The sequence below is a fragment of the Salvelinus fontinalis genome, chromosome 2 (genome assembly GCF_029448725.1).
Source record: "Salvelinus fontinalis isolate EN_2023a chromosome 2, ASM2944872v1, whole genome shotgun sequence".
Classification (NCBI taxonomy): Eukaryota; Metazoa; Chordata; class Actinopteri; order Salmoniformes; family Salmonidae; genus Salvelinus; species Salvelinus fontinalis.
Window position 1 is genome coordinate 91,769,365 of NC_074666.1, and position 25,968 is coordinate 91,795,332.

The 25,968-nt window shown below is 35.4% G+C and overlaps 1 protein-coding gene across 4 annotated transcripts in view; it reads right to left on the reverse strand.

Annotated features, from left to right (window-relative positions):
• The window catches only part of LOC129831697 (F-box/LRR-repeat protein 16-like), an 81,259-nt gene that overhangs the window by 34,363 nt on the left and 20,928 nt on the right, over nucleotides 1-25,968 (reverse strand). For 3 of the 4 annotated variants that reach the window (XM_055895092.1, XM_055895100.1, XM_055895075.1), the window contains one exon: nucleotides 18,218-18,947. In XM_055895092.1, coding sequence (XP_055751067.1) covers nucleotides 18,218-18,940 — 723 coding nt within the window. In that variant the 5' untranslated portion in view covers nucleotides 18,941-18,947. Of the gene's footprint in view, nucleotides 1-18,217; nucleotides 18,948-20,207; nucleotides 21,803-25,968 lie in introns of those variants that run through there. The other variant, XM_055895083.1, reaches the window with a different exon arrangement.

The following is a 25,968-nucleotide window of genomic DNA, read 5'->3' on the forward strand; positions in this document are numbered from 1 at the left end:
TATCAGAGTTATAGTTATATCAGAGTTATATCAGAGTTATAGTTATATCAGAGTTATATCAGAGTTATATCAGAGTTGTATCAGAGTTATAGTTATATCAGAGTTATATCAGAGTTATAGTTATATCAGAGTTATATCAGAGTTGTATCAGAGTTATAGTTATATCAGAGTTATATCAGAGTTGTATCAGAGTTATAGTTATTTCAGAGTTATATCAGAGTTGTATCAGAGTTATAGTTATTTCAGAGTTATATCAGAGTTATAGTTATATCAGAGTTATAGTTATATCAGAGTTATATCAGAGTTGTATCAGAGTTATAGTTATTTCAGAGTTATATCAGAGTTATAGTTATATCAGAGTTGTATCAGAGTTGTATCAGAGTTATAGTTATATCAGAGTTATATCAGAGTTGTATCAGAGTTGTATCAGAGTTATAGTTATATCAGAGTTATATCAGAGTTATATCAGAGTTATATCAGAGTTGTATCAGAGTTATATCAGAGTTGTATCAGAGTTGTATCAGAGTTGTATCAGAGTTATATCAGAGTTAGAGTTATATCAGAGTTATATCAGAGTTGTATCAGAGTTTTATCAGAGTTATATCAGAGTTATCAGAGTTATATCAGAGTTATAGTTATATCTGAGTTATATCAGAGTTGTATCAGAGTTATAGTTATATCAGAGTTGTATCAGAGTTATAGTTAGATCAGAGTTATAGTTATATCAGAGTTATAGTTATATCAGAGTTATATCAGAATGTATCAGAGTTATAGTTATATCAGAGTTATATCAGAGTTATATCAGAGTTATATCAGAGTTATATCAGTTATATCAGAGTTGTATCAGAGTTATAGTTATAGCAGAGTAATATCAGAGTTATAGTTATATCAGAGTTATATCAGAGTTATAGTTATATCAGAGTTATATCAGAGTTCTATCAGAGTTATATCAGAGTTATAGTTATATCAGAGTTATATCAGAGTTATATCAGAGTTATATCAGAGTTCTATCAGAGTTATAGTTATATCAGAGTTATATCAGAGTTATATCAGAGTTATATCAGAGTTATAGTTATATCAGAGTTCTATCAGAGTTATAGTTATATCAGAGTTATATCAGAGTAATATCAGAGTTATATCAGAGTTATAGTTATATCAGAGTTATATCAGAGTTATAGTTATATCAGAGTTATATCAGAGTTATAGTTATATCAGAGTTATAGTTATATCAGAGTTATAGTTATATCAGAGTTATATCAGAGTTATATCAGAGTTATAGTTATATCAGAGTTATAGTTATATCAGAGTTGTAGTTATATCAGAGTTGTAACAGAGTTATAGTTATATCAGAGTTATATCAGAGTAATATCAGAGTTATGTTATATCAGAGTAATATCAGAGTTATAGTTATATCAGAGTAATATCAGAGTTATATCAGAGTTATAGTTATATCAGAGTTGTAACAGAGTTATAGTTATATCAGAGTTATATCAGAGTAATATCAGAGTTATAGTTATATCAGAGTTATATCAGAGTTGTATCAGAGTTATATCAGAGTAATATCAGAGTTATATCAGAGTTATAGTTATATCAGAGTTATATCAGAGTAATATCAGAGTTATAGTTATATCAGAGTAATATCAGAGTTCTAGTTATATCAGAGTTATATCAGAGTTATAGTTATATCAGAGTTATATCAGAGTTATATCAGAGTTATATCAGAGTTATAGTTATATCAGAGTTATATCAGAGTTATATCAGAGTTATAGTTATATCAGAGTTATAGTTATATCAGAGTTATAGTTATATCAGAGTAATATCAGAGTTATAGTTATATCAGAGTTATATCAGAGTTATAGTTATATCAGAGTTATATCAGAGTTATAGTTATATCAGAGTTATATCAGAGTTATATCAGAGTTCTAGTTATATCAGAGTTATAGTTATATCAGAGTTATAGTTATATCAGAGTTATAGTTATATCAGAGTTATATCAGAGTTATAGTTATATCAGAGTTATATCAGAGTTATATCAGAGTTGTATCAGAGTTATAGTTATATCAGAGTTATAGTTATATCAGAGTTGTAACAGAGTTCTAGTTATATCAGAGTTGTATCAGAGTTATAGTTATATCAGAGTTATATCAGAGTTATATCAGAGTTGTATCAGAGTTATAGTTATATCAGAGTTATATCAGAGTTATAGTTATATCAGAGTTATATCAGAGTTATAGTTATATCAGAGTTGTATCAGAGTTATAGTTATATCAGAGTTATATCAGAGTTATAGTTATATCAGAGTTATATCAGAGTTATATCAGAGTTGTATCAGAGTTATAGTTATATCAGAGTTATATCAGAGTTATAGTTATATCAGAGTTATATCAGAGTTGTATCAGAGTTATAGTTATATCAGAGTTATATCAGAGTTGTATCAGAGTTATAGTTATTTCAGAGTTATATCAGAGTTGTATCAGAGTTATAGTTATTTCAGAGTTATATCAGAGTTATAGTTATATCAGAGTTATAGTTATATCAGAGTTATATCAGAGTTGTATCAGAGTTATAGTTATTTCAGAGTTATATCAGAGTTATAGTTATATCAGAGTTGTATCAGAGTTGTATCAGAGTTATAGTTATATCAGAGTTATATCAGAGTTGTATCAGAGTTGTATCAGAGTTATAGTTATATCAGAGTTATATCAGAGTTATATCAGAGTTATATCAGAGTTGTATCAGAGTTATATCAGAGTTGTATCAGAGTTGTATCAGAGTTGTATCAGAGTTATATCAGAGTTAGAGTTATATCAGAGTTATATCAGAGTTGTATCAGAGTTTTATCAGAGTTATATCAGAGTTATCAGAGTTATATCAGAGTTATAGTTATATCTGAGTTATATCAGAGTTGTATCAGAGTTATAGTTATATCAGAGTTGTATCAGAGTTATAGTTAGATCAGAGTTATAGTTATATCAGAGTTATAGTTATATCAGAGTTATATCAGAATGTATCAGAGTTATAGTTATATCAGAGTTATATCAGAGTTATATCAGAGTTATATCAGAGTTATATCAGTTATATCAGAGTTGTATCAGAGTTATAGTTATAGCAGAGTAATATCAGAGTTATAGTTATATCAGAGTTATATCAGAGTTATAGTTATATCAGAGTTATATCAGAGTTCTATCAGAGTTATATCAGAGTTATAGTTATATCAGAGTTATATCAGAGTTATATCAGAGTTATATCAGAGTTCTATCAGAGTTATAGTTATATCAGAGTTATATCAGAGTTATATCAGAGTTATATCAGAGTTATAGTTATATCAGAGTTCTATCAGAGTTATAGTTATATCAGAGTTATATCAGAGTAATATCAGAGTTATATCAGAGTTATAGTTATATCAGAGTTATATCAGAGTTATAGTTATATCAGAGTTATATCAGAGTTATAGTTATATCAGAGTTATAGTTATATCAGAGTTATAGTTATATCAGAGTTATATCAGAGTTATATCAGAGTTATAGTTATATCAGAGTTATAGTTATATCAGAGTTGTAGTTATATCAGAGTTGTAACAGAGTTATAGTTATATCAGAGTTATATCAGAGTAATATCAGAGTTATGTTATATCAGAGTAATATCAGAGTTATAGTTATATCAGAGTAATATCAGAGTTATATCAGAGTTATAGTTATATCAGAGTTGTAACAGAGTTATAGTTATATCAGAGTTATATCAGAGTAATATCAGAGTTATAGTTATATCAGAGTTATATCAGAGTTGTATCAGAGTTATATCAGAGTAATATCAGAGTTATATCAGAGTTATAGTTATATCAGAGTTATATCAGAGTAATATCAGAGTTATAGTTATATCAGAGTAATATCAGAGTTCTAGTTATATCAGAGTTATATCAGAGTTATAGTTATATCAGAGTTATATCAGAGTTATATCAGAGTTATATCAGAGTTATAGTTATATCAGAGTTATATCAGAGTTATATCAGAGTTATAGTTATATCAGAGTTATAGTTATATCAGAGTTATAGTTATATCAGAGTAATATCAGAGTTATAGTTATATCAGAGTTATATCAGAGTTATAGTTATATCAGAGTTATATCAGAGTTATAGTTATATCAGAGTTATATCAGAGTTATATCAGAGTTCTAGTTATATCAGAGTTGTATCAGAGTTATAGTTATATCAGAGTTGTATCAGAGTTATAGTTATATCAGAGTTATAGTTATATCAGAGTTATATCAGAGTTATATCAGAGTTGTATCAGAGTTATAGTTATTTCAGAGTTATATCAGAGTTATAGTTATATCAGTTATAGTTATATCAGAGTTATATCAGAGTTGTATAAGAGTTATATCAGAGTTGTATCAGAGTTATAGTTATATCAGAGTTATAGTTATATCAGAGTTATATCAGAGTTGTATCAGAGTTGTATCAGAGTTATAGTTATATCAGAGTTGTATCAGAGTTGTATCAGAGTTATAGTTATATCAGAGTTATATCAGAGTTATAGTTATATCAGAGTTATATCAGAGTAATATCAGAGTTGTATCAGAGTTATATCAGAGTTATAGTTATTTTAGAGTTGTATCAGAGTTGTATCAGAGTTATAGTTATATAAGAGTTATATCAGAGTTATATCAGAGTTGTATCAGAGTTATAGTTATATCAGAGTTATATCAGAGTTATATCAGAGTTATAGTTATATCAGAGTTATATCAGAGTTGTATCAGAGTTGTATCAGAGTTATAGTTATATCAGAGTTATATCAGAGTTATATCAGAGTAATAGTTATATCAGAGTTATATCAGAGTTATAGTTATATCAGAGTTATATCAGAGTTATATCAGAGTTGTATCAGAGTTAGAGTTATATCAGAGTTATATCAGAGTTGTATCAGAGTTGTTTTTTCCTTCTTATAATAAAAAGAAGATGTATTTTTCACGCGCTGCACCTTGGTCCTCTCTCTCTCCCTTTGACGATCGTGACAATATCAGAATAATATCAGAGTTATATCAGAGTTATAGTTATATCAGAGTTATAGTTATATCAGAGTTATATCAGAGTTATATCAGAGTTATAGTTGTATCAGAGTTATAGTTATATCAGAGTTATAGTTATATCAGAGTTATAGTTATATCAGAGTTATAGTTATATCAGAGTTGTAACAGAGTTATAGTTATATCAGAGTTATATCAGAGTAATATCAGAGTTATAGTTATATCAGAGTAATATCAGAGTTATAGTTATATCAGAGTAATATCAGAGTTATATCAGAGTTATAGTTATATCAGAGTTATATCAGAGTTATAGTTATATCAGAGTTGTAACAGAGTTATAGTTATATCAGAGTTATGTCAGAGTTATATCAGAGTTGTATCAGAGTTATAGTTATATCAGAGTTATATCAGAGTTATAGTTATATCAGAGTTGTATCAGAGTTATATCAGAGTTATAGTTATATCAGAGTTATATCAGAGTTGTATCAGAGTTATAGTTATATCAGAGTTATATCAGAGTTATATCAGAGTTATAGTTATTTCAGAGTTATAGTTATATCAGAGTTGTATCAGAGTTATATCAGAGTTATAGTTATATCAGAGTTATATCAGAGTTATATCAGAGTTATATCAGAGTTATAGTTATATCAGAGTTGTATCAGAGTTATATCAGAGTTATAGTTATATCAGAGTTATATCAGAGTTATATCAGAGTTGTATCAGAGTTATAGTTATATCAGAGTTATATCAGAGTTATATCAGAGTTATAGTTATTTCAGAGTTATAGTTATATCAGAGTTGTATCAGAGTTATATCAGAGTTATAGTTATATCAGAGTTATATCAGAGTTATATCAGAGTTATATCAGAGTTATAGTTATATCAGAGTTGTATCAGAGTTATATCAGAGTTATAGTTATATCAGAGTTATATCAGAGTTATAGTCATATCAGAGTTATATCAGAGTTGTATCAGAGTTATATCAGAGTTGTATCAGAGTTATAGTTATATCAGAGTTATATCAGAGTTGTATCAGAGTTATAGTTATATCAGAGTTATAGTTATATCAGAGTTATATCAGAGTTGTATCAGAGTTATAGTTATATCAGAGTTATAGTAATATCGGAGTTATAGTTATATCAGAGTTATAGTTATATCAGAGTTATAGTTATATCAGAGTTATATCAGAGTTGTATCAGAGTTATAGTTATATCAGAGTTGTATCAGAGTTATAGTTATATCAGAGTTGTATCAGAGTTGTATCAGAGTTGTATCAGAGTTATAGTTATATCAGAGTTGTATCAGAGTTATAGTTATATCAGAGTTATATCAGAATGTATCAGAGTTATAGTTATATCAGAGTTATATCAGAGTTATATCAGAGTTATAGTTATATCAGAGTTATATCAGAATGTATCAGAGTTATATCAGAGTTATATCAGAGTTGTATCAGAGTTATATCAGAGTTGTAACAGAGTTATAGTTATATCAGAGTTGTATCAGAGTTATAGTTATATCAGAGTTATATCAGAGTTGTATCAGAGTTATAGTTATATCAGAGTTATAGTTATATCAGAGTTATAGTTATATCAGAGTTATATCAGAATGTATCAGAGTTATATCAGAGTTGTATCAGAGTTATAGTTATATCAGAGTTATATCAGAGTTGTATCAGAGTTATAGTTATATCAGAGTTATATCAGAGTTGTATCAGAGTTATATCAGAGTTGTAACAGAGTTGTATCAGAGTAATATCAGAGTTATATCAGAGTAATATCAGAGTTATATCAGAGTTATAGTTATATCAGAGTAATATCAGAGTTATATCAGAGTTATAGTTATATCAGAGTTATATCAGAGTTATAGTTATATCAGAGTTATATCAGAGTTATAGTTATATCAGAGTTATATCAGAGTTATATCAGAATGTATCAGAGTTATATCAGAGTTATATCAGAGTTGTATCAGAGTTATATCAGAGTTATAGTTATATCAGAGTTATATCAGAGTTATAGTTATATCAGAGTTATATCAGAGTTGTATCAGAGTTATAGTTATATCAGAGTTATAGTTATATCAGAGTTATCTCAGAGTTATAGTAATATCAGAGTTATAGTTATATCAGAGTTATATCAGAGTTATAGTAATATCAGAGTTATAGTTATATCAGAGTTATAGTGATATCAGAGTTGTATCAGAGTTATAGTTATATCAGAGTTGTATCAGAGTTATAGTTATATCAGAGTTATAGTTATATCAGAGTTGTAACAGAGTTCTAGTTATATCAGAGTTATATCAGAGTTATATCAGAGTTGTATCAGAGTTGTATCAGAGTTGTATCAGAGTTATATCAGAGTTGTATCAGAGTTATAGTTATATCAGAGTTGTATCAGAGTTATATCAGAGTTATATCAGAGTTATAGTTATATCAGAGTTGTATCAGAGTTATAGTTATATCAGAGTTGTATCAGAGTTATAGTTATATCAGAGTTATAGTTATATCAGAGTTGTAACAGAGTTCTAGTTATATCAGAGTTATATCAGAGTTATATCAGAGTTGTATCAGAGTTATAGTTATATCAGAGTTATATCAGAGTTGTATCAGAGTTATAGTTATTTCAGAGTTATATCAGAGTTGTATCAGAGTTATAGTTATTTCAGAGTTATATCAGAGTTATAGTTATATCAGAGTTATATCAGAGTTATATCAGAGTTATAGTTATATCAGAGTTATATCAGAGTTATAGTTATATCAGAGTTGTATCAGAGTTATAGTTATATCAGAGTTATAGTTATATCAGAGTTATATCAGAGTTATAGTTATATCAGAGTTATATCAGAGTTGTATCAGAGTTATAGTTATTTCAGAGTTATATCAGAGTTATAGTTATATCAGAGTTATATCAGAGTTATATCAGAGTTATAGTTATATCAGAGTTATATCAGAGTTATAGTTATATCAGAGTTGTATCAGAGTTATAGTTATATCAGAGTTGTATCAGAGTTGTATCAGAGTTATAGTTATATCAGAGTTATATCAGAGTTATATCAGAGTTGTATCAGAGTTATAGTTATTTCAGAGTTATATCAGAGTTATAGTTATATCAGAGTTATATCAGAGTTGTATCAGAGTTATAGTTATATCAGAGTTATATCAGAGTTGTATCAGAGTTATAGTTATATCAGAGTTGTATCAGAGTTGTATCAGAGTTATAGTTATATCAGAGTTGTATCAGAGTTATAGTTATATCAGAGTTATAGTTATATCAGAGTTATATCAGAGTTATAGTTATATCAGAGTTATATCAGAGTTATAGTTATTTCAGAGTTATATCAGAGTTATAGTTATATCAGAGTTATATCAGAGTTGTATCAGAGTTATAGTTATATCAGAGTTGTATCAGAGTTATAGTTATATCAGAGTTATAGTTATATCAGAGTTATAGTTATATCAGAGTTATAGTTATATCAGAGTTATATCAGAGTTATAGTTATATCAGAGTTATATCAGAGTTATAGTTATATCAGAGTTATAGTTATATCAGAGTTATAGTTATATCAGAGTTATAGTTGTATCAGAGTTAGAGTTATATCAGAGTTATAGTTATATCAGAGTTATATCAGAGTTATAGTTATATCAGAGTTATAGTTATATCAGAGTTATAGTTGTATCAGAGTTAGAGTTATATCAGAGTTATAGTTATATCAGAGTTAAATCAGAGTTGTATCAGAGTTATAGTTATATCAGAGTTGTATCAGAGTTATAGTTATATCAGAGTTATAGTTATATCAGAGTTATAGTTATATCAGAGTTATATCAGAGTTATAGTTATATCAGAGTTATATCAGAGTTATAGTTATATCAGAGTTATATCAGAGTTGTATCAGAGTTATAGTTATATCAGAGTTATATCAGAGTTATATCAGAGTTGTATCAGAGTTATAGTTATATCAGAGTTATATCAGAGTTATATCAGAGTTATAGTTATATCAGAGTTGTATCAGAGTTATAGTTATATCAGAGTTATATCAGAGTTATTTCAGAGTTATATCAGAGTTATATCAGAGTTATATCAGAGTTGTATCAGAGTTATAGTTATTTCAGAGTTATATCAGAGTTATAGTTATATCAGAGTTATATCAGAGTTGTATCAGAGTTATAGTTATATCAGAGTTATATCAGAGTTATAGTTATATCAGAGTTGTATCAGAGTTATAGTTATATCAGAGTTGTATCAGAGTTATAGTTATATCAGAGTTATATCAGAGTTATAGTTATATCAGAGTTATATCAGAGTTGTATCAGAGTTGTATCAGAGTTATAGTTATATCAGAGTTATATCAGAGTTATTTCAGAGTTATATCAGAGTTATATCAGAGTTATATCAGAGTTATAGTTATATCAGAGTTGTATCAGAGTTATATCAGAGTTATAGTTATATCAGAGTTATATCAGAGTTATAGTTATATCAGAGTTGTATCAGAATTATATCAGAGTTGTATCAGAGTTATAGTTATATCAGAGTTATAGTTATATCAGAGTTATATCAGAGTTATAGTAATATCAGAGTTATAGTTATATCAGAGTTATATCAGAGTTATATCAGAGTTATAGTTATATCAGAGTTGTATCAGAGTTATATCAGAGTTGTATCAGAGTTATAGTTATATCAGAGTTATAGTTATATCAGAGTTATATCAGAGTTATATCAGAGTTATAGTTATATCAGAGTTATATCAGAGTTGTATCAGAGTTGTATCAGAGTTATAGTTATATCAGAGTTATATCAGAGTTGTATCAGAGTTGTATCAGAGTTATAGTTATATCAGAGTTATATCAGAGTTATATCAGAGTTATATCAGAGTTGTATCAGAGTTATATCAGAGTTGTATCAGAGTTGTATCAGAGTTATAGTTATATCAGAGTTATAGTTATATCAGAGTTATATCAGAGTTGTATCAGAGTTATAGTTATATCAGAGTTATATCAGAATGTATCAGAGTTATAGTTATATCAGAGTTATATCAGAGTTATATCAGAGTTATATCAGAGTTATATCAGAGTTATATCAGAGTTATATCAGAGTTGTATCAGAGTTATAGTTATATCAGAGTAATATCAGAGTTATAGTTATATCAGAGTTATATCAGAGTTATAGTTATATCAGAGTTATATCAGAGTTATATCAGAGTTATATCAGAGTTATAGTTATATCAGAGTTATAGTTATATCAGAGTTATATCAGAGTTATAGTTATATCAGAGTTATATCAGAGTTATATCAGAGTTATATCAGAGTTCTATCAGAGTTATATCAGAGTTATAGTTATATCAGAGTTATAGTTATATCAGAGTTATATCAGAGTTATAGTTATATCAGAGTTATATCAGAGTTATAGTTATATCAGAGTTATAGTTATATCAGAGTTATAGTTATATCAGAGTTATAGTTATATCAGAGTTATAGTTATATCAGAGTTATAGTTATATCAGAGTTGTAGTTATATCAGAGTTATATCAGAGTTATAGTTATATCAGAGTTATATCAGAGTTATATCAGAGTTGTATCAGAGTTATATCAGAGTTGTATCAGAGTTATAGTTATATCAGAGCTATATCAGAGTTATAGTTATATCAGAGTTATATCAGAGTTATATCAGAGTTGTATCAGAGTTATAGTTATATCAGAGTTATATCAGAGTTATAGTTATATCAGAGTTGTATCAGAGTTATAGTTATATCAGAGTTATATCAGAGTTATAGTTATATCAGAGTTATATCAGAGTTGTATCAGAGTTATAGTTATATCAGAGTTATAGTTATATCAGAGTTATAGTTATATCAGAGTTATAGTTATATCAGAGTTGTATCAGAGTTATATCAGAGTTATAGTTATATCAGAGTAATATCAGAGTTATAGTTATATCAGAGTTATATCAGAGTTATAGTTATATCAGAGTTGTATCAGAGTTATATCAGAGTTATAGTTATATCAGAGTAATATCAGAGTTATAGTTGTATCAGAGTTATATCAGAGTTATAGTTATATCAGAGTAATATCAGAGTTATAGTTATATCAGAGTTGTATCAGAGTTATATCAGAGTTATAGTTATATCAGAGTTGTATCAGAGTTATATCAGAGTTATAGTTATATCAGACTTATAGTTATATCAGAGTTATATCAGAGTTATATCAGAGTTATATCAGAGTTATTTCAGAGTTATATCAGAGTTATAGTTATATCAGAGTTATAGTTATATCAGAGTTGTACCACAGTAGTCCATACTAACAACACCACAGTAGTCCATACTAACAACACCACAGTAGTCCACACTCACAACACCACCACAGTAGTCCATACTAACAACACCACCACAGTAGTCCATATTCACAACACCACCACAGAAGTCCATACTAACAACACCACCACAGTAGTCCATACTAACACCACCACAGTAGTCCATACTAACACCACCACAGTAGTCCATACTAACAACACCACCACAGTAGTCCACAATCACAACACCACCACAGTAGTCCATACTAACACCACCACAGTAGTCCATACTAACACCACCACAGTAGTCCATACTAACACCACCACAGTAGTCCATACTCACAACACCACCACAGTAGTCCACAATCACAACACCACCACAGTGGTCCATACTAACACCACCACAGTAGTCCATACTAACACCACCACAGTAGTCCATACTAACACCACCACAGTAGTCCATACTAACACCACCACAGTAGTCCATACTAACACCACCACAGTAGTCCATACTAACACCACCACAGTAGTCCATACTAACACCACCACAGTAGTCCATACTAACACCACCACAGTAGTCCATACTAACACCACCACAGTAGTCCATACTAACACCACCACAGTAGTCCATACTAACACCACCACAGTGGTCCATACTAACACCACCACAGTAGTCCATACTAACACCACCACAGTAGTCCATACTCACAACACCACAGTAGTCCACACTAACACCACCACAGTAGTCCATACTCACAACACCACCACAGTAGTCCATACTAACACCACCACAGTAGTCCATACACACAACACCACCACAGTAGTCCATACTAACAACACCACAGTAGTCCATACACACAACGCCACCACAGTAGTCCATACTAACAACACCACAGTAGTCCATACTCACACCACCACAGTAGTCCATACACACAACACCACCACAGTAGTCCATACTAACACCACCACAGTAGTCCATACTAACACCACCACAGTAGTCCATACTAACACCACCACAGTAGTCCATACTCACAACACCACCACAGTAGTCCACACTAACACCACCACAGTAGTCCATACTCACAACACCACCACAGTAGTCCATACACACAACGCTACCACAGTAGTCCATACTAACAACACCACAGTAGTCCATACACACAACACCACCACAGTAGTCCATAATAACAACACCACCACAGTAGTCCATACTCACAACATCACAGTAGTCCATACTAACACCACCACAGTAGTCCATACTAACACCACCACAGTAGTCCATACTAACACCACCACAGTAGTCCATACTAACACCACCACAGTAGTCCATACTAACACCACCCCAGTAGTCCATACTCACAACACCACAGTAGTCCATACTAACACCACCACAGTAGTCCATACTCACAACACCACCACAGTAGTCCATACTAACACCACCACAGTAGTCCATATTAACACCACCACAGTAGTCCACACTCACAACACCACCACAGTAGTCCATACTCACACCACCACCACCACCACAGACAAGCAGTGTGGATCGTTGACTATTCTGATTCCATGTATGAGGGGTGTTTTGGAATGGAATGCCAAGTCACTTTACCAAACATTTTCTCCTTCGGTGATGCTGTGTTTACATAGACAATCAGAAACTCAGCTATGCTATTGTTATTATAATAGACAATGGTTGCATTTACAGTCACACCTGTGACATCTCACGTTTCATAGAGACTCATGTTCATTCTACTCACTCTATCGATTGTTTACCTGCTGGGGATAAACGTTCCACAGATCTAGGACCAGCTCACCAGCCTCAAACACTAACCTTAACCATTAACCATTCTAATAAAACATCTCTCCTCTCTCTGTCCCATGATCATGTGACCAGTGAGCAAGGTCATGTGATGTGACATTCCACATTCCATGTGATCCCTGGTGACCTAGTTGACATGGTGCCCAGCTACAGCGGAATCCAGCTCGCCCAGTGACTGTTACTAGGTTACGCAGCGGTGGGGTGGCAGGCTTTCCGAGTTCAGGGAGTGCATTGTGTTGATATTGATGCCGAGGATTAACAAAAGTAACACGTTATATTACTTTAAAGTAACCCGTTATATTACTATAAAGTATTGCATTATATTACTATAAAGTATTGTGTTATATTACTATAAAGTAACCCGTTATATTACTATAAAGTAATGCGAGATTTTACTATAAAGTATTGCGTTATATTACTATGAAGTATTGTGTTATATTACTATAAAGTATTGTGTTATATTACTATACAGTACTGTGTTACATTACTATAAAGTATTGTGTTATATTACTATAAAGTAAGGTGTTATATTACTATAAAGTATTGCATTATATTACTATAAAGTAACACGTTATATTACTATAAAGTAAGGTGTTATATTATTATAAAGTATTGCATTATATTACTATAAAGTGTATTGCATTATATTACTATAAAGTAACACGTTATATTACTATAAAGTATTGTGTTATATTACTATAAAGTATTGCATTACATTACTATAAAGTAAGGTGTTATATTACTATAAAGTATTGTGTTATATTACTATGAAGTAGTGTGTTATATTACTATAAAGTATTGCATTATATTACTATAAAGTAACATGTTATATTACTATAAAGTAAGGTGTTATATTACTATAAAGTATTGCATTATATTACTATAAAGTGTATTGCATTAAATTACTATAAGGTAACACGTTATATTACTATAAAGTATTGCGTTATATTACTATAAAGTATTGCATTACATTACTATAAAGTAAGGTGTTATATTACTATAAAATATTGTGTTATATTACTATGAAGTATTGCACTATATTACTATACAGTAAGGTGTTATATTACTATGAAGCATTGTGTTATATTACTATAAAGTATTGTGTTATATTACTATACAGTACTGTGTTACATTACTATGAAGTAGTGTGTTATATTACTATAAAGTATTGCATTATATTACTATAAAGTGTATTGCATTAAATTACTATAAGGTAACACGTTATATTACTATAAAGATTTGCGTTATATTACTAAAAAGTATTGCATTATATTACTATAAGGTAAGGTGTTAAATTACTATAAAGTATTGCATTACATTACTATAAAGTAAGGTGTTATATTACTTTAAAATATTGTGTTATATTACTATGAAGTATTGCATTATATTGCTATACAGTAAGGTGTTATATTACTATGAAGTAGTGTGTTATATTACTATAAAGTATTGTGTTATATTACTATAAAGTATTGTGTTATATTACTATAAAGTACTGCATTATATTACTATAAAGTGTATTGCATTATATTACTATAAAGTAAGGTGTTATATTACTATAAAGACACCATATTCCTATACGACACTACTTCTGTCCAGGGCCCGTAGAGCTTCACAGCATCACTGTAGGACAGCAATGAGGATTGATCCCATCTGTACAGTAAGCCTGTTTACACCCTTGACTGTAGGATTAATGGAAGCTACATCTACTGTAGGACTAATGGAAGCTACATCTACTGTAGGACTAATGGAAGCTACATCTACTGGACTAATGGAAGCTACATCTACTGTAGGACTAATGGAAGCTACATCTACTGTAGGAGTAATGGAAGCTACATCTACTGGACTAATGGAAGCTACATGTACTGTAGGACTAATGGAAGCTACATGTACTGAAGGACTAATGGAAGCTACATCTACTGTAGGACTAATGGAAGCTACATGTACTGTAGGACTAATGGAAGTTACATCTACTGTAGGACTAATGGAAGCTACATCTACTGTAGGAGTAATGGAAGCTACATCTACTGGACTAATGGAAACTACATGTACTGTAGGACTAATAGCAGTTACATCTACTGTAGGACTAATGGAAGCTACATGTACTGTAGGACTAATGGAAGCTACATGTACTGTAGGACTAATGGAAGCTACATGTACTGTAGGACTAATGGAAGCTACATGTACTGAATGACTAATGGAAGCTACATCTACTGTAGGACTAATGGAAGCTACATCTACTGGACTAATGGAAGTTACATGTACTGTAGGACTAATGGAAGCTACATGTACTGTAGGAGTAATGGAAGCTACATGTACTGTAGGACTAATGGAAGCTACATCTACTGTAGGAGTAATGGAAGCTACATGTACTGTAGGACTAATGGAAGCTACATGTACTGTAGGACTAATGGAAGCTACATCTACTGTAGGACTAATGGAAGCTACATCTACTGTAGAACTAATGGAAGCTACATCTACTGTAGGACTAATGGAAGCTACATCTACTGTAGGACTAATGGAAGCTACATGTACTGTAGGACTAATGGAAGCTACATATACTGAAGGACTAATGGAAGCTACATCTACTGTAGGACTAATGGAAGCTACATCTACTGGACTAATGGAAGTTACATGTACTGTAGGACTAATGGAAGCTACATGTACTGTAGGAGTAATGGAAGCTACATGTACTGTAGGACTAATGTAAGCTACATCTACTGTAGGAGTAATGGAAGCTACATGTACTGTAGGACTAATGGAAGCTACATGTACTGTAGGACTAATGGAAGTTACATCTACTGTAGGACTAATGGAAGCTACATCTACTGGACTAATGGAAGTTACATCTACTGTAGGACTAATGGAAGCTACATCTACTGAAGGACTAATGGAAGTTACATCTACTGTAGGACTAATGGAAGCTACATCTACTGTAGGACTAATGGAAACTACATCTACTGTAGGACTAATGGAAGCTACATCTACTGTAGGACTAATGGAAGCTACATCTACTGGACTAATGGAAGTTACATCTACTGGACTAATGGAAGTTACATGTACTGTAGGACTAATGGAAGTTACATCTACTGTAGGACTAATGGAAGTTACATCTACTGTAGGACTAATGGAAGCTACATCTACTGAAGGACTAATGGAAGTTACATCTACTGTAGGACTAATGGAAGTTACATCTACTGTAGGACTAATGGAAGCTACATCTACTGTAGGACTAATGGAAGCTACATCTACTGTAGGACTAATGGAAGCTACATCTACTGGACTAATGGAAGTTACATCTACTGGACTAATGGAAGTTACATGTACTGTAGGACTAATGGAAGTTACATCTACTGTAGGACTAATGGAAGCTACATCTACTGTAGGACTAATGGAAACTACATCTACTGTAGGACTAATGGAAGCTACATCTACTGTAGGACTAATGGAAGCTACATCTACTGGACTAATGGAAGTTACATGTACTGTAGGACTAATGGAAGTTACATGTACTGTAGGACTAATGGAAGTTACATCTACTGTAGGACTAATGGAAGCTACATCTACTGGACTAATGGAAGCTACATGTACTGTAGGACTAATGGAAGCTACATCTACTGTAGGACTAATGGAAGTTACATCTACTGTAGGACTAATGGAAGTTACATCTACTGTAGGACTAATGGAAGATACATATACTGTAGGACTAATGGAAGTTACATCTACTGTAGGACTAATGGAAGTTACATGTACTGTAGGACTAATGGAAGTTACATGTACTGTAGGACTAATGGAAGATACATATACTGGACTAATGGAAGCTACATGTACTGTAGGACTAATGGAAGCTACATGTACTGTAGGACTAATGGAAGCTACATGTACTGTAGGACTAATGGAAGCTACATGTACTGTAGGACTAATGGAAGCTACATGTACTGTAGGACACATTGTTGATTCCCATTGCATGCACACACTACATGCTTTTTTTCCTCAGGGAGTCTCGGACGTTTCACAGTTTTACTGTAGCCCTGAACTGATGATTAGTTGATGATTAATGATGATTAGTTGATGATTAATTAACCAGCTCACCTGATTCAAGTAGTCAAGGGCTTGATGATTAGTTGATGATTAATGATGATTAGTTGATGATTAATTAACCAGCTCACCTGATTCAAGTAGTCAAGGGCTTGATGATTAGTTGATGATTAATAATGATTAGTTGATGATTAATTAACCAGCTCACCTGATTCAAGTAGTCAAGGGCTTGATGATAAGTTGATGATTAATGATGATTATTTGATGATTAATTAACCAGCTCACCTGATTCAAGTAGTCAAGGGCTTGATAATTAGTTGATGATTAATGATGATTAGTTGATGATTAATTAACCAGCTCACCTGATTCAAGTAGTCAAGGGCTTGATGATTAGTTGATGATTAATTAACCAGCTCACCTGATTCAAGTAGTCAAGGGCTTGATGATTAGTTGATGATTAATGATGATTAGTTGATGATTAATTAACCAGCTCACCTGATTCAAGTAGTCAAGGGCTTGATGATAAGTTGATGATTAATGATGATTATTTGATGATTAATTAACCAGCTCACCTGATTCAAGTAGTCAAGGGCTTGATAATTAGTTGATGATTAATGATGATTAGTTGATGATTAATTAACCAGCTCACCTGATTCAAGTAGTCAAGGGCTTGATGATTAGTTGATGATTAATTAACCAGCTCACCTGATTCAAGTAGTCAAGGGCTTGATGATTAGTTGATGATTAATGATGATTAGTTGATGATTAATTAACCAGCTCACCTGATTCAAGTAGTCAAGGGCTTGATGATTAGTTGATGATTAATGATGATTAGTTGATGATTAATGATGATTAATAATGATTAGTTGATGATTAATAATGATTAGTTGATGATTAATAATGATTAGTTGATGATTAGTTGACCAGTTGAATCAGATGCCTAGCTGGGGAATAGATCATATCCATGGACAGGCTGGTCCCCAAGGAGAGGATGGAGAAAGGCTGTGCTAAATGACATGTTTGTGCTCACATGACTGTAACTATATATATATATGACAATGACTCACCTCCAGGCCTGCGTCTGTGATGGTGGACCTCTTCAGACTGACCGACTTCACCCCCTTCTTGGACAGGGGGTAGTTATCAATGAACTCACAAATGTCCAGGTCCGAAACTCCCACCAGACAGAACGCCTGGAACCCCCTGAGAGCGAAGGCCTGCAGGCTGACAAACTCCTTCTCTCCGCTGGGGAGCAGGGCGTACAGCTCCTTGGCATGGAGGATGGGCGTGACACCCTCCCAGAACTTAGGCTGGTACAGCACCTTCCTCCAGGTCCTACACACCTGGGCCAGGACACACTTCTCAGCCGTGGTGAAGTACCACAGCAGCCTGTTGAGCAGCTTCTCATCCAGGGCCAGCTGGCGCTCCAGGGGCAGCAGAAGGGCCAGAGGCAGGGTGAGGGGAAGGTGAGGCTTGGGTAAGGTGAGGGGGACCTGGCGCAGCGGGGGTTTGAGGGCCGTCAGGGGGCTGTGGTCCAGGTCTGGACCCAGGAGAGAAGCTGCGGTGGGTAAGGAGCCCAGGGGGTTGAGGGGATCCAGGTGGTAGGGCAGGGAAAGCGGGGGTAGGATGCCGGGCACGGAGGAGGACTGGCACAGACGGTTCTTGGCGGCGGGCGTGCCCTTGGTGATGCTGGCGCTGCCCAGACCGTTGGGCTGAGGGGGGAGCTTGACCATGCCGTTCCTCGGGACACACGGAGACTTGAGCTCGCTGGGGGTCGACATGTTCAACATTGGGAACCTAGGAGGAGGGAGAGAGAATTAATACATGGTAAACATTGGATCAGAGAGAGAGAGAGAGAAAGGTAGAGAGAGAGAGAGAGAGAGAGAGAGAGAGAGAGAGAGAGAGAGAGAGAGCGAGAGGGAGAAATGTAGAGAGAGAGAGAGAGAGAGAGAGAGAGAGCGAGAGCGAGGTAGTGATCTGGCCCTCATACCATCATGGCTACCTAATCATACCCAGCTTCCAATTGGCTCATTCATCTCATTCATCACCCCTTCCACTATTCACCAGGTTGTTGCTGTGAATGGGAATGTGTTCTCAGTCAACTTACCTGGTTAAATAAAAATACATGTAAAACATTGTCTATGGACCTGCCTGTCTGTCACTCAAGGGCCTGAGTAGATAAACATCACTAGGCACTTCTTATGTAGATAGCTGAGCTGCAGACTGCTGTGTTTCCCAAAACCCGTGTGCTTGATGTTGGAGAGCCTCACTGTTATGTACAATATAGCCTGCACAGAAACAGACACGATTTCTGGGCAAACAAAGCCTTTTTTTCGTTTGAATAATTCACAGAACACTTGGCGACACTCCCTTGGCAGGCTTGCATTGGAAATAGAACAGAGCGGTTGTTTATAGTGGCAGGGCCTATATCTAAGCAAGCATCCCTACTAGGCTAGCCTACAGTATTACGTCATGCCGATGGCACAGTAGCACAGCAGTGAGTTACAATAGGACGTGTTTACTTTGAATAAAGATACCAAGGCCAAACATAACCAGTTGAAATCGATGGCTGATGCTGAGAGGTGTAACGTTAGCGCCTGATCAACAATCATCGCAGATAAAATAAACTCTATACATCCTTCAGTGTCAAAACCTTCACATGCAGTCGGTATCATTATTCATAGGATATCGACGACTATACAATGAATAGCATGCCCGTCATCAAATCGTGTCTATGACTGCCGACAGTAACCTAGGCTATAGGCTACACCATCAGACGTTAGCCTTGGGCTATTACAAACGGATCGAATATTAAACCCATTTCACTCTGCTTGTGATCGGTCCAATACTCGGTTTGTGCTGCACGTAACACATATCGGTGTAATAGAGCTGAAACGGCTATAAGCGATGCTGCAGCAGAAAAGCTAACCGAAGGAAGGGATGGCTATTCTCCCGTCCCTTATAGTCCTCCCTCCCTCCCGCTCTCTCGCACCGCTAAACAAAAAAATAGCATTGCAGTGCTCCGGCCAGCATGAATCTGCATCGCACTGCTCTTACCTTTAGACTGAACCCCGTCACTTCCCCCGATTGACCCGAAGCCTCGCAAGTCTTTCACCAAACGGAGCTGTATTTTATCGCCAGCATCACCATACTACCAGCAGCATCCACAGGGAATGGCGGAGAGCGGGGGATGTTATTGAATTGTTGTAGCTACGACGCGATGCGAATCGCTTGAAAGGTGCATCATTTGGTATCGGAAGCGACGAGGACAGAATATGAGGGAATATGCGTGAAATCGGGACGATTGTCCTGTGTTGTTTGTTTCATCGGCGCATCATTCCACCGTGTCAGCGGATATAAATATGTGGTGCGTTAGAATCAGTGTCGGAGAGAGAGAGAGAGAACGAGAACCCTGTAAATAGAAACCAACATGACATCGCCTGGCTCACTGACATCAGCGGAACTCAACAGAGGAGGCTGAGGCGGTACTCTCTCTCTCTCTTTCGTTCTCCCTCAATTAAATTTTAGTTCAACATGTTTCCCATGCCAATAAAGCATGTTTACATTACCAGAGCAATTTAATTGAACAAAAATGAGAACACACAAAAAGATATCAACAAAAACTGATTAGAAATTAACGGTAAACATTGCACTCACAAATGTTCGAAAAAGATTAAGGCATTCTAAGTGTTATATATTATCAGCTAAGTTTTAACAATGTGCAAATAGTTGTAGTATAAATACTAGAGGAGGATAAATAAACTGATACATATTGGTGGTATTTTCTCTCTCTCTCTCTCTCTCTCTCTAAGGAGCCTGGGGCGCACCAAACACCCAACAACAAAGGGTTAATAAGCTCATTCATTCACCCCCCTGACTGACTCATAACCCGAACCTATACTGCACTATGGTCTAACACGGAGATACATCCGTCCAACTGCACACAAGGTCCGACAGAAATGTGACTTTCCTTAAGCCTAGCATTCCCTCTGAAAGACACACGTACACATAGGCCTAAAGCCCACGAATAATGACTGCCATTGCCCCTATTTGACTGGCAAAAATAAGACTATTTTCCAGACTGTTAAAAGACTGCCTGCCAGTCTAGCTGCCTGTCTGGCCTGTACATGTAGGCATACAGCATAACACAATATGCTTTTCATTGGCATTGCTACGGAATAGCCTGCAACATGTATCACACCGCAACAACCAGCTACATGTTTACCAGCAAGGGAAGTGAACGATTTGGAACCACAGAGTAGATATATTACTGAGTATAAAACTCATAACACATCTCAAACACAGAGCAGATATATTACTGAGTATCAACTATTAACACATCTCAAACACAGAGTAGATATATTACTGAGTATATCAACTATTAACACATCTCAAACACAGAGTAGATATATTACTGAGTATCAACTATTAACACATCTCAAACACAGAGCAGATATATTACTGAGTATCAACTATTAACACATCTCAAACACAGAGTAGATCTATTACTGAGTATCAACTATTAACACATCTCAAACAAAGCACATACCTGTAGCAAAGCCTTCTCCTTTCATATTAGTGTTGCCTACAAGCATGGACACACAAAATATTCAGTTCAGCTTTCAATAGAGGGAGGTCTCTCTCTCTCTCTCTCTCTCTGCCTCTCTCTCTGCCTCTCTCTCTGCCTCTCTCTCTCTCTCTCTCTCTCTCTCTCTCTCTCTCTCTCTCTCTCTCTCTCTCTCTCTCTCTCTCTCTCTCTCTCTCTCTCACCCTGTCTTTGAACATACCAGACAGTTTTGAGAAATCCTACTGTCACTCTGAGACACAAATATGAGGGAGAGCCGGTTCATGTTCTGAACACAAACTATATGTGTGTGTGAGTGTGTGTCATGTCTAGAACTAAACAACAGACTGTGTTAACTTCTTATGGCTGCAGGGGCAGTATTGAGTAGCTTGGATGAAAGGTGCACAGAGGTGCCCATATTAAACGGCCTGCTCCTCAGTCCCAGTTGCTAATATATGCATATTATTATTCGTATTGGATAGAAAACACTCTGAAGTTTCTAAAACTGTTTGAATTATGTCTGTGAGTATAACAGAACTCATATGGCAGCAAAAACCTGAGAAGTTCCACTTCTTGTTTGAATTTTTTCTGAGGTGGCAGATTTTCAACCAAGCTCTCATTGAAAATACAGAGATATGGATGGGTTTTCACTTCCTACGGCTTCCACTAGATGTCAACAGTCAATAGAACTTTGTCTGATGACTCTAATGTGAAGGAGGGGGAAGGAGACAGGAATGAGTGATCACTGCCACGAGCTGATCACGCATTCACCATGCGTGTTCACATGAGTAGGACGTCCGTTCCACCGCTCATCTGAAGTCAATCTAATTCTCCGGTGGAACGTTATTCACATTCTAAAGATTGATTCAGTACATCGTTTGACATGTTTCTACTGACTGTTACGGACGTTTGGACATTTCGTCACGTTATAGTGGAGGCGCTAACCAAAGTAGCTAATTGGACATAAATAACGGACATTATCGAACAAATCAAGCATTTATTGTGGACCTGGGATTCCTAGGACTGCATTTTGATGAAGTTCATCAAAGGTAAGGAAACATTTATCATGTATTTTCTGGTTTCTGTTGACCCCAACATGGCGGCTAATTTGGCTATTGTTCTGAGCTCCGTCTCAGATTATTGCATGGTTTATTTTTCCGTAAAGTTTTTTTGAAATCTGACACAGCGGTTGCATTAAGGAGAGGTATATCTATAATTCTATGTGTATAACTTGTATTATCATCTACATTTATGATGAGTATTTCTGTTGAAACGATGTGGCTATGCAAAATCACTTGATGTTTTTGCAACTAGTGAATCTAACGCGCCAATGTAAACTCAGATTTTTTATTATAAAAATGAACTTTATCAAACAAAACATGCATTGTGTAACATGAAGTCCTATGAGTGTCATCTGATGAAGATAATCAAAGGTTAGTGATTCATTTAATCTCTATTTCTGCTTTTTCTGACTGCTATCTTTCGCTGGAAAAATGGCTGTGCTTATTGTGGTTTGGTGGTGACCTAACATAATCGTTTGTAGTGCTTTCGCTGAAAAGCATATTTGAAATCGGACCCTTTGCTGGGATTAACAACAAGATTACCTTTAAAATTATATAAGACACATGTATGTTTGAGGAATTTTAATTATGAGATTTCTGTTGTTTGAATTTGGCGCCCTGCACGTTCACTGGCTGTTGTCATATCCCGGTAGCGGGATGCAGCCATAAGAAGTTTTAACTGTTGGTGTATCTCCATGGTGATTCCATCCTGACAGGAGAGGAGTTTGAACTGGTCTAAGTAAGGAGCCTTGTCTCAGCCAGAAGAGCCTCTCATGTTTCTGTAGCGTGATGCAGCGTGATGTAAAAGCCACCGGGACGCTAGTCTGTCACAAAGCCCCAAATACAGTCTATCTCCTTAATGCTGAGGGCCAAGCAGAGAGGTCCCATTTGTACAGACTTTGTTATGACTTAGCTGGGAATCTAACTCCCAACCTTCCAATCTCAGGGTGGACACTCTAACCACAAGGCTGCTGAGCTGGTGTAGCACTGTACATACAACTCAGCTGTAAAATAGATCTATCTGTCACACACACACACACACTCTGCACTAACCCCCTCCTCCTGTTCAGCTGCTTGTGGCTACCAGGATGTTAAAATAGCTCCTTCTGCTCTCTGACTGCAGAGCTTGACGTGAGACTAACAGCCCACATGGTCCTTACCACCACCCACCCACACACACACACACACACACACACACACACACACACACACACACACACACACACACACACACACACACACACACACACACACACACACACACACACACACACACACACACACACACACACACACACACACACAGCTCAGTCAGCCAGAGAACCCAAAGGCTGGAGAGAGAGAGCGAGAGAGAGAGAGAGAGAGAGAGAGAGAGAGAGAGAGAGAGAGAGAGAGAGAGAGAGAGAGAGAGAGAGAGAGGGGAGACAGAGAGAGAGACAGAAAGGGAGACATAGAGACAGAGGGAGGAAGGGGGACACAGGAAGGCTGAGGGAGGAGGAAGAAGAAAAAGGAGTGTTGATGTGATATCTAGGCCCTATCAGACCATCTCACTGCACGAGACATGCTAGTTCCAGTCATGATGTCATTTGCTGCACCCTATTCCCTATATAGTGCACTACTTTAGACCAGAGCCCTATGGGTCCCATTCCCTATATAGTGCACTACTTTATACCAGAGCCCTATGGATCCTATTCCCTATATAGTGCACTACTTTAGACCAGAGCCCTATGGGTCATATTCCCTATATAGTGCACTACTTTAGACCAGAGCCCTATGGGTCATATTCCCTCCTACAGGTCAGTGATTATTCCTGGTCTGATCTGGGTGGTCTCAGTCCCTCCTACAGGTCAGTGATTATTCCTGGTCTGATCTGGATGGTCTCAGTCCCTCCTACAGATCAGTGATTATTCCTGGTCTGATCTGGATGGTCTCAGTCCCTCCTACAGTTCAGTGATTATTCCTGGTCTGATCTGGGTGGTCTCAGTCCCTCCTACAGATCAGTGATTATTCCTGGTCTGATCTGGGTAGTCTCAGTCCCTCCTACAGATCAGTGATTATTCCTGGTCTGATCTGGGTGGTCTCAGTCCCTCCTACAGATCAGTGATTATTCCTGGTCTGATCTGGATGGTCTCAGTCCCTCCTACAGGTCAGTGATTATTCCTGGTCTGATCTGGATGGTCTCAGTCCCTCCTACAGGTCAGTGATTATTCCTGGTCTGATCTGGGTGGTCTCAGTCCCTCCTACAGATCAGTGATTATTCCTGGTCTGATCTGGATGGTCTCAGTCCCTCCTACAGATCAGTGATTATTCCTGGTCTGATCTGGGTGGTCTCAGTCCCTCCTACAGATCACTGATTATTCAACCGACTGACCGATCGAGAGATCGAAACGATCGATAGATAGATAAACTGAACAAAAATATAAACGCAACATGCAACAATTAAAGATTTTACTGAGTTACAGTTCACATAAGGAAATCAGTCAATTGAAATAAATTCCTTAGGGCCTAATCTATAGATTTTACATGACTTTGGAAGGGGTGCAGCCATGGGTGGGCCTGGGAGGGCAAAGGCCCACCCACTTGGGAGCCAGACAAACACAATGGGGAGCCAGGACCAGCCAATCAGAATGAGTTTTTCCCCACAAAAAGGGCTTTATTACAGACAGAAATACTCCTCATCACCCCGCCTCACCTCCCTTCAGACAATCCCGCAGGAGAAGAAGACAGATGTGGAGGTCCTGGGCTGACATGGTACACGTGGTCTGCGGTTATGAGGCCGGGTTGGACGTACTGCCAAATTCTCTAAAACAAAGTTGGAGGTGGCTTATGGTAGAGAAATGAACATTGAATTCTCTGGCATCAACTCTGGTGGTCATTACTGCAGTCCTCATGACAATTACACACTCCCTCAAAACTTATGTGGCATTGTGTTGTGTGACAAAACTGAACATTCTAGAGTGTCCTTTTATTATCCCCAGCACAAAGTGCACCTGTGTAATGATCATGCTGTTTAATCAGCTTCTTGATATGCCACACCTGTCAGGTGGATGGATTATCTTGGCAAAGAAGAAATCCTCACTAACAGGGATGTAAACACATGGGTGCACAAAAATTGAGAGAAATAAGCTTTTCATGCGTATGGAACATTTCTGGGTTATTTTATTTCAGCTCATGAAACATGACACTTTACATG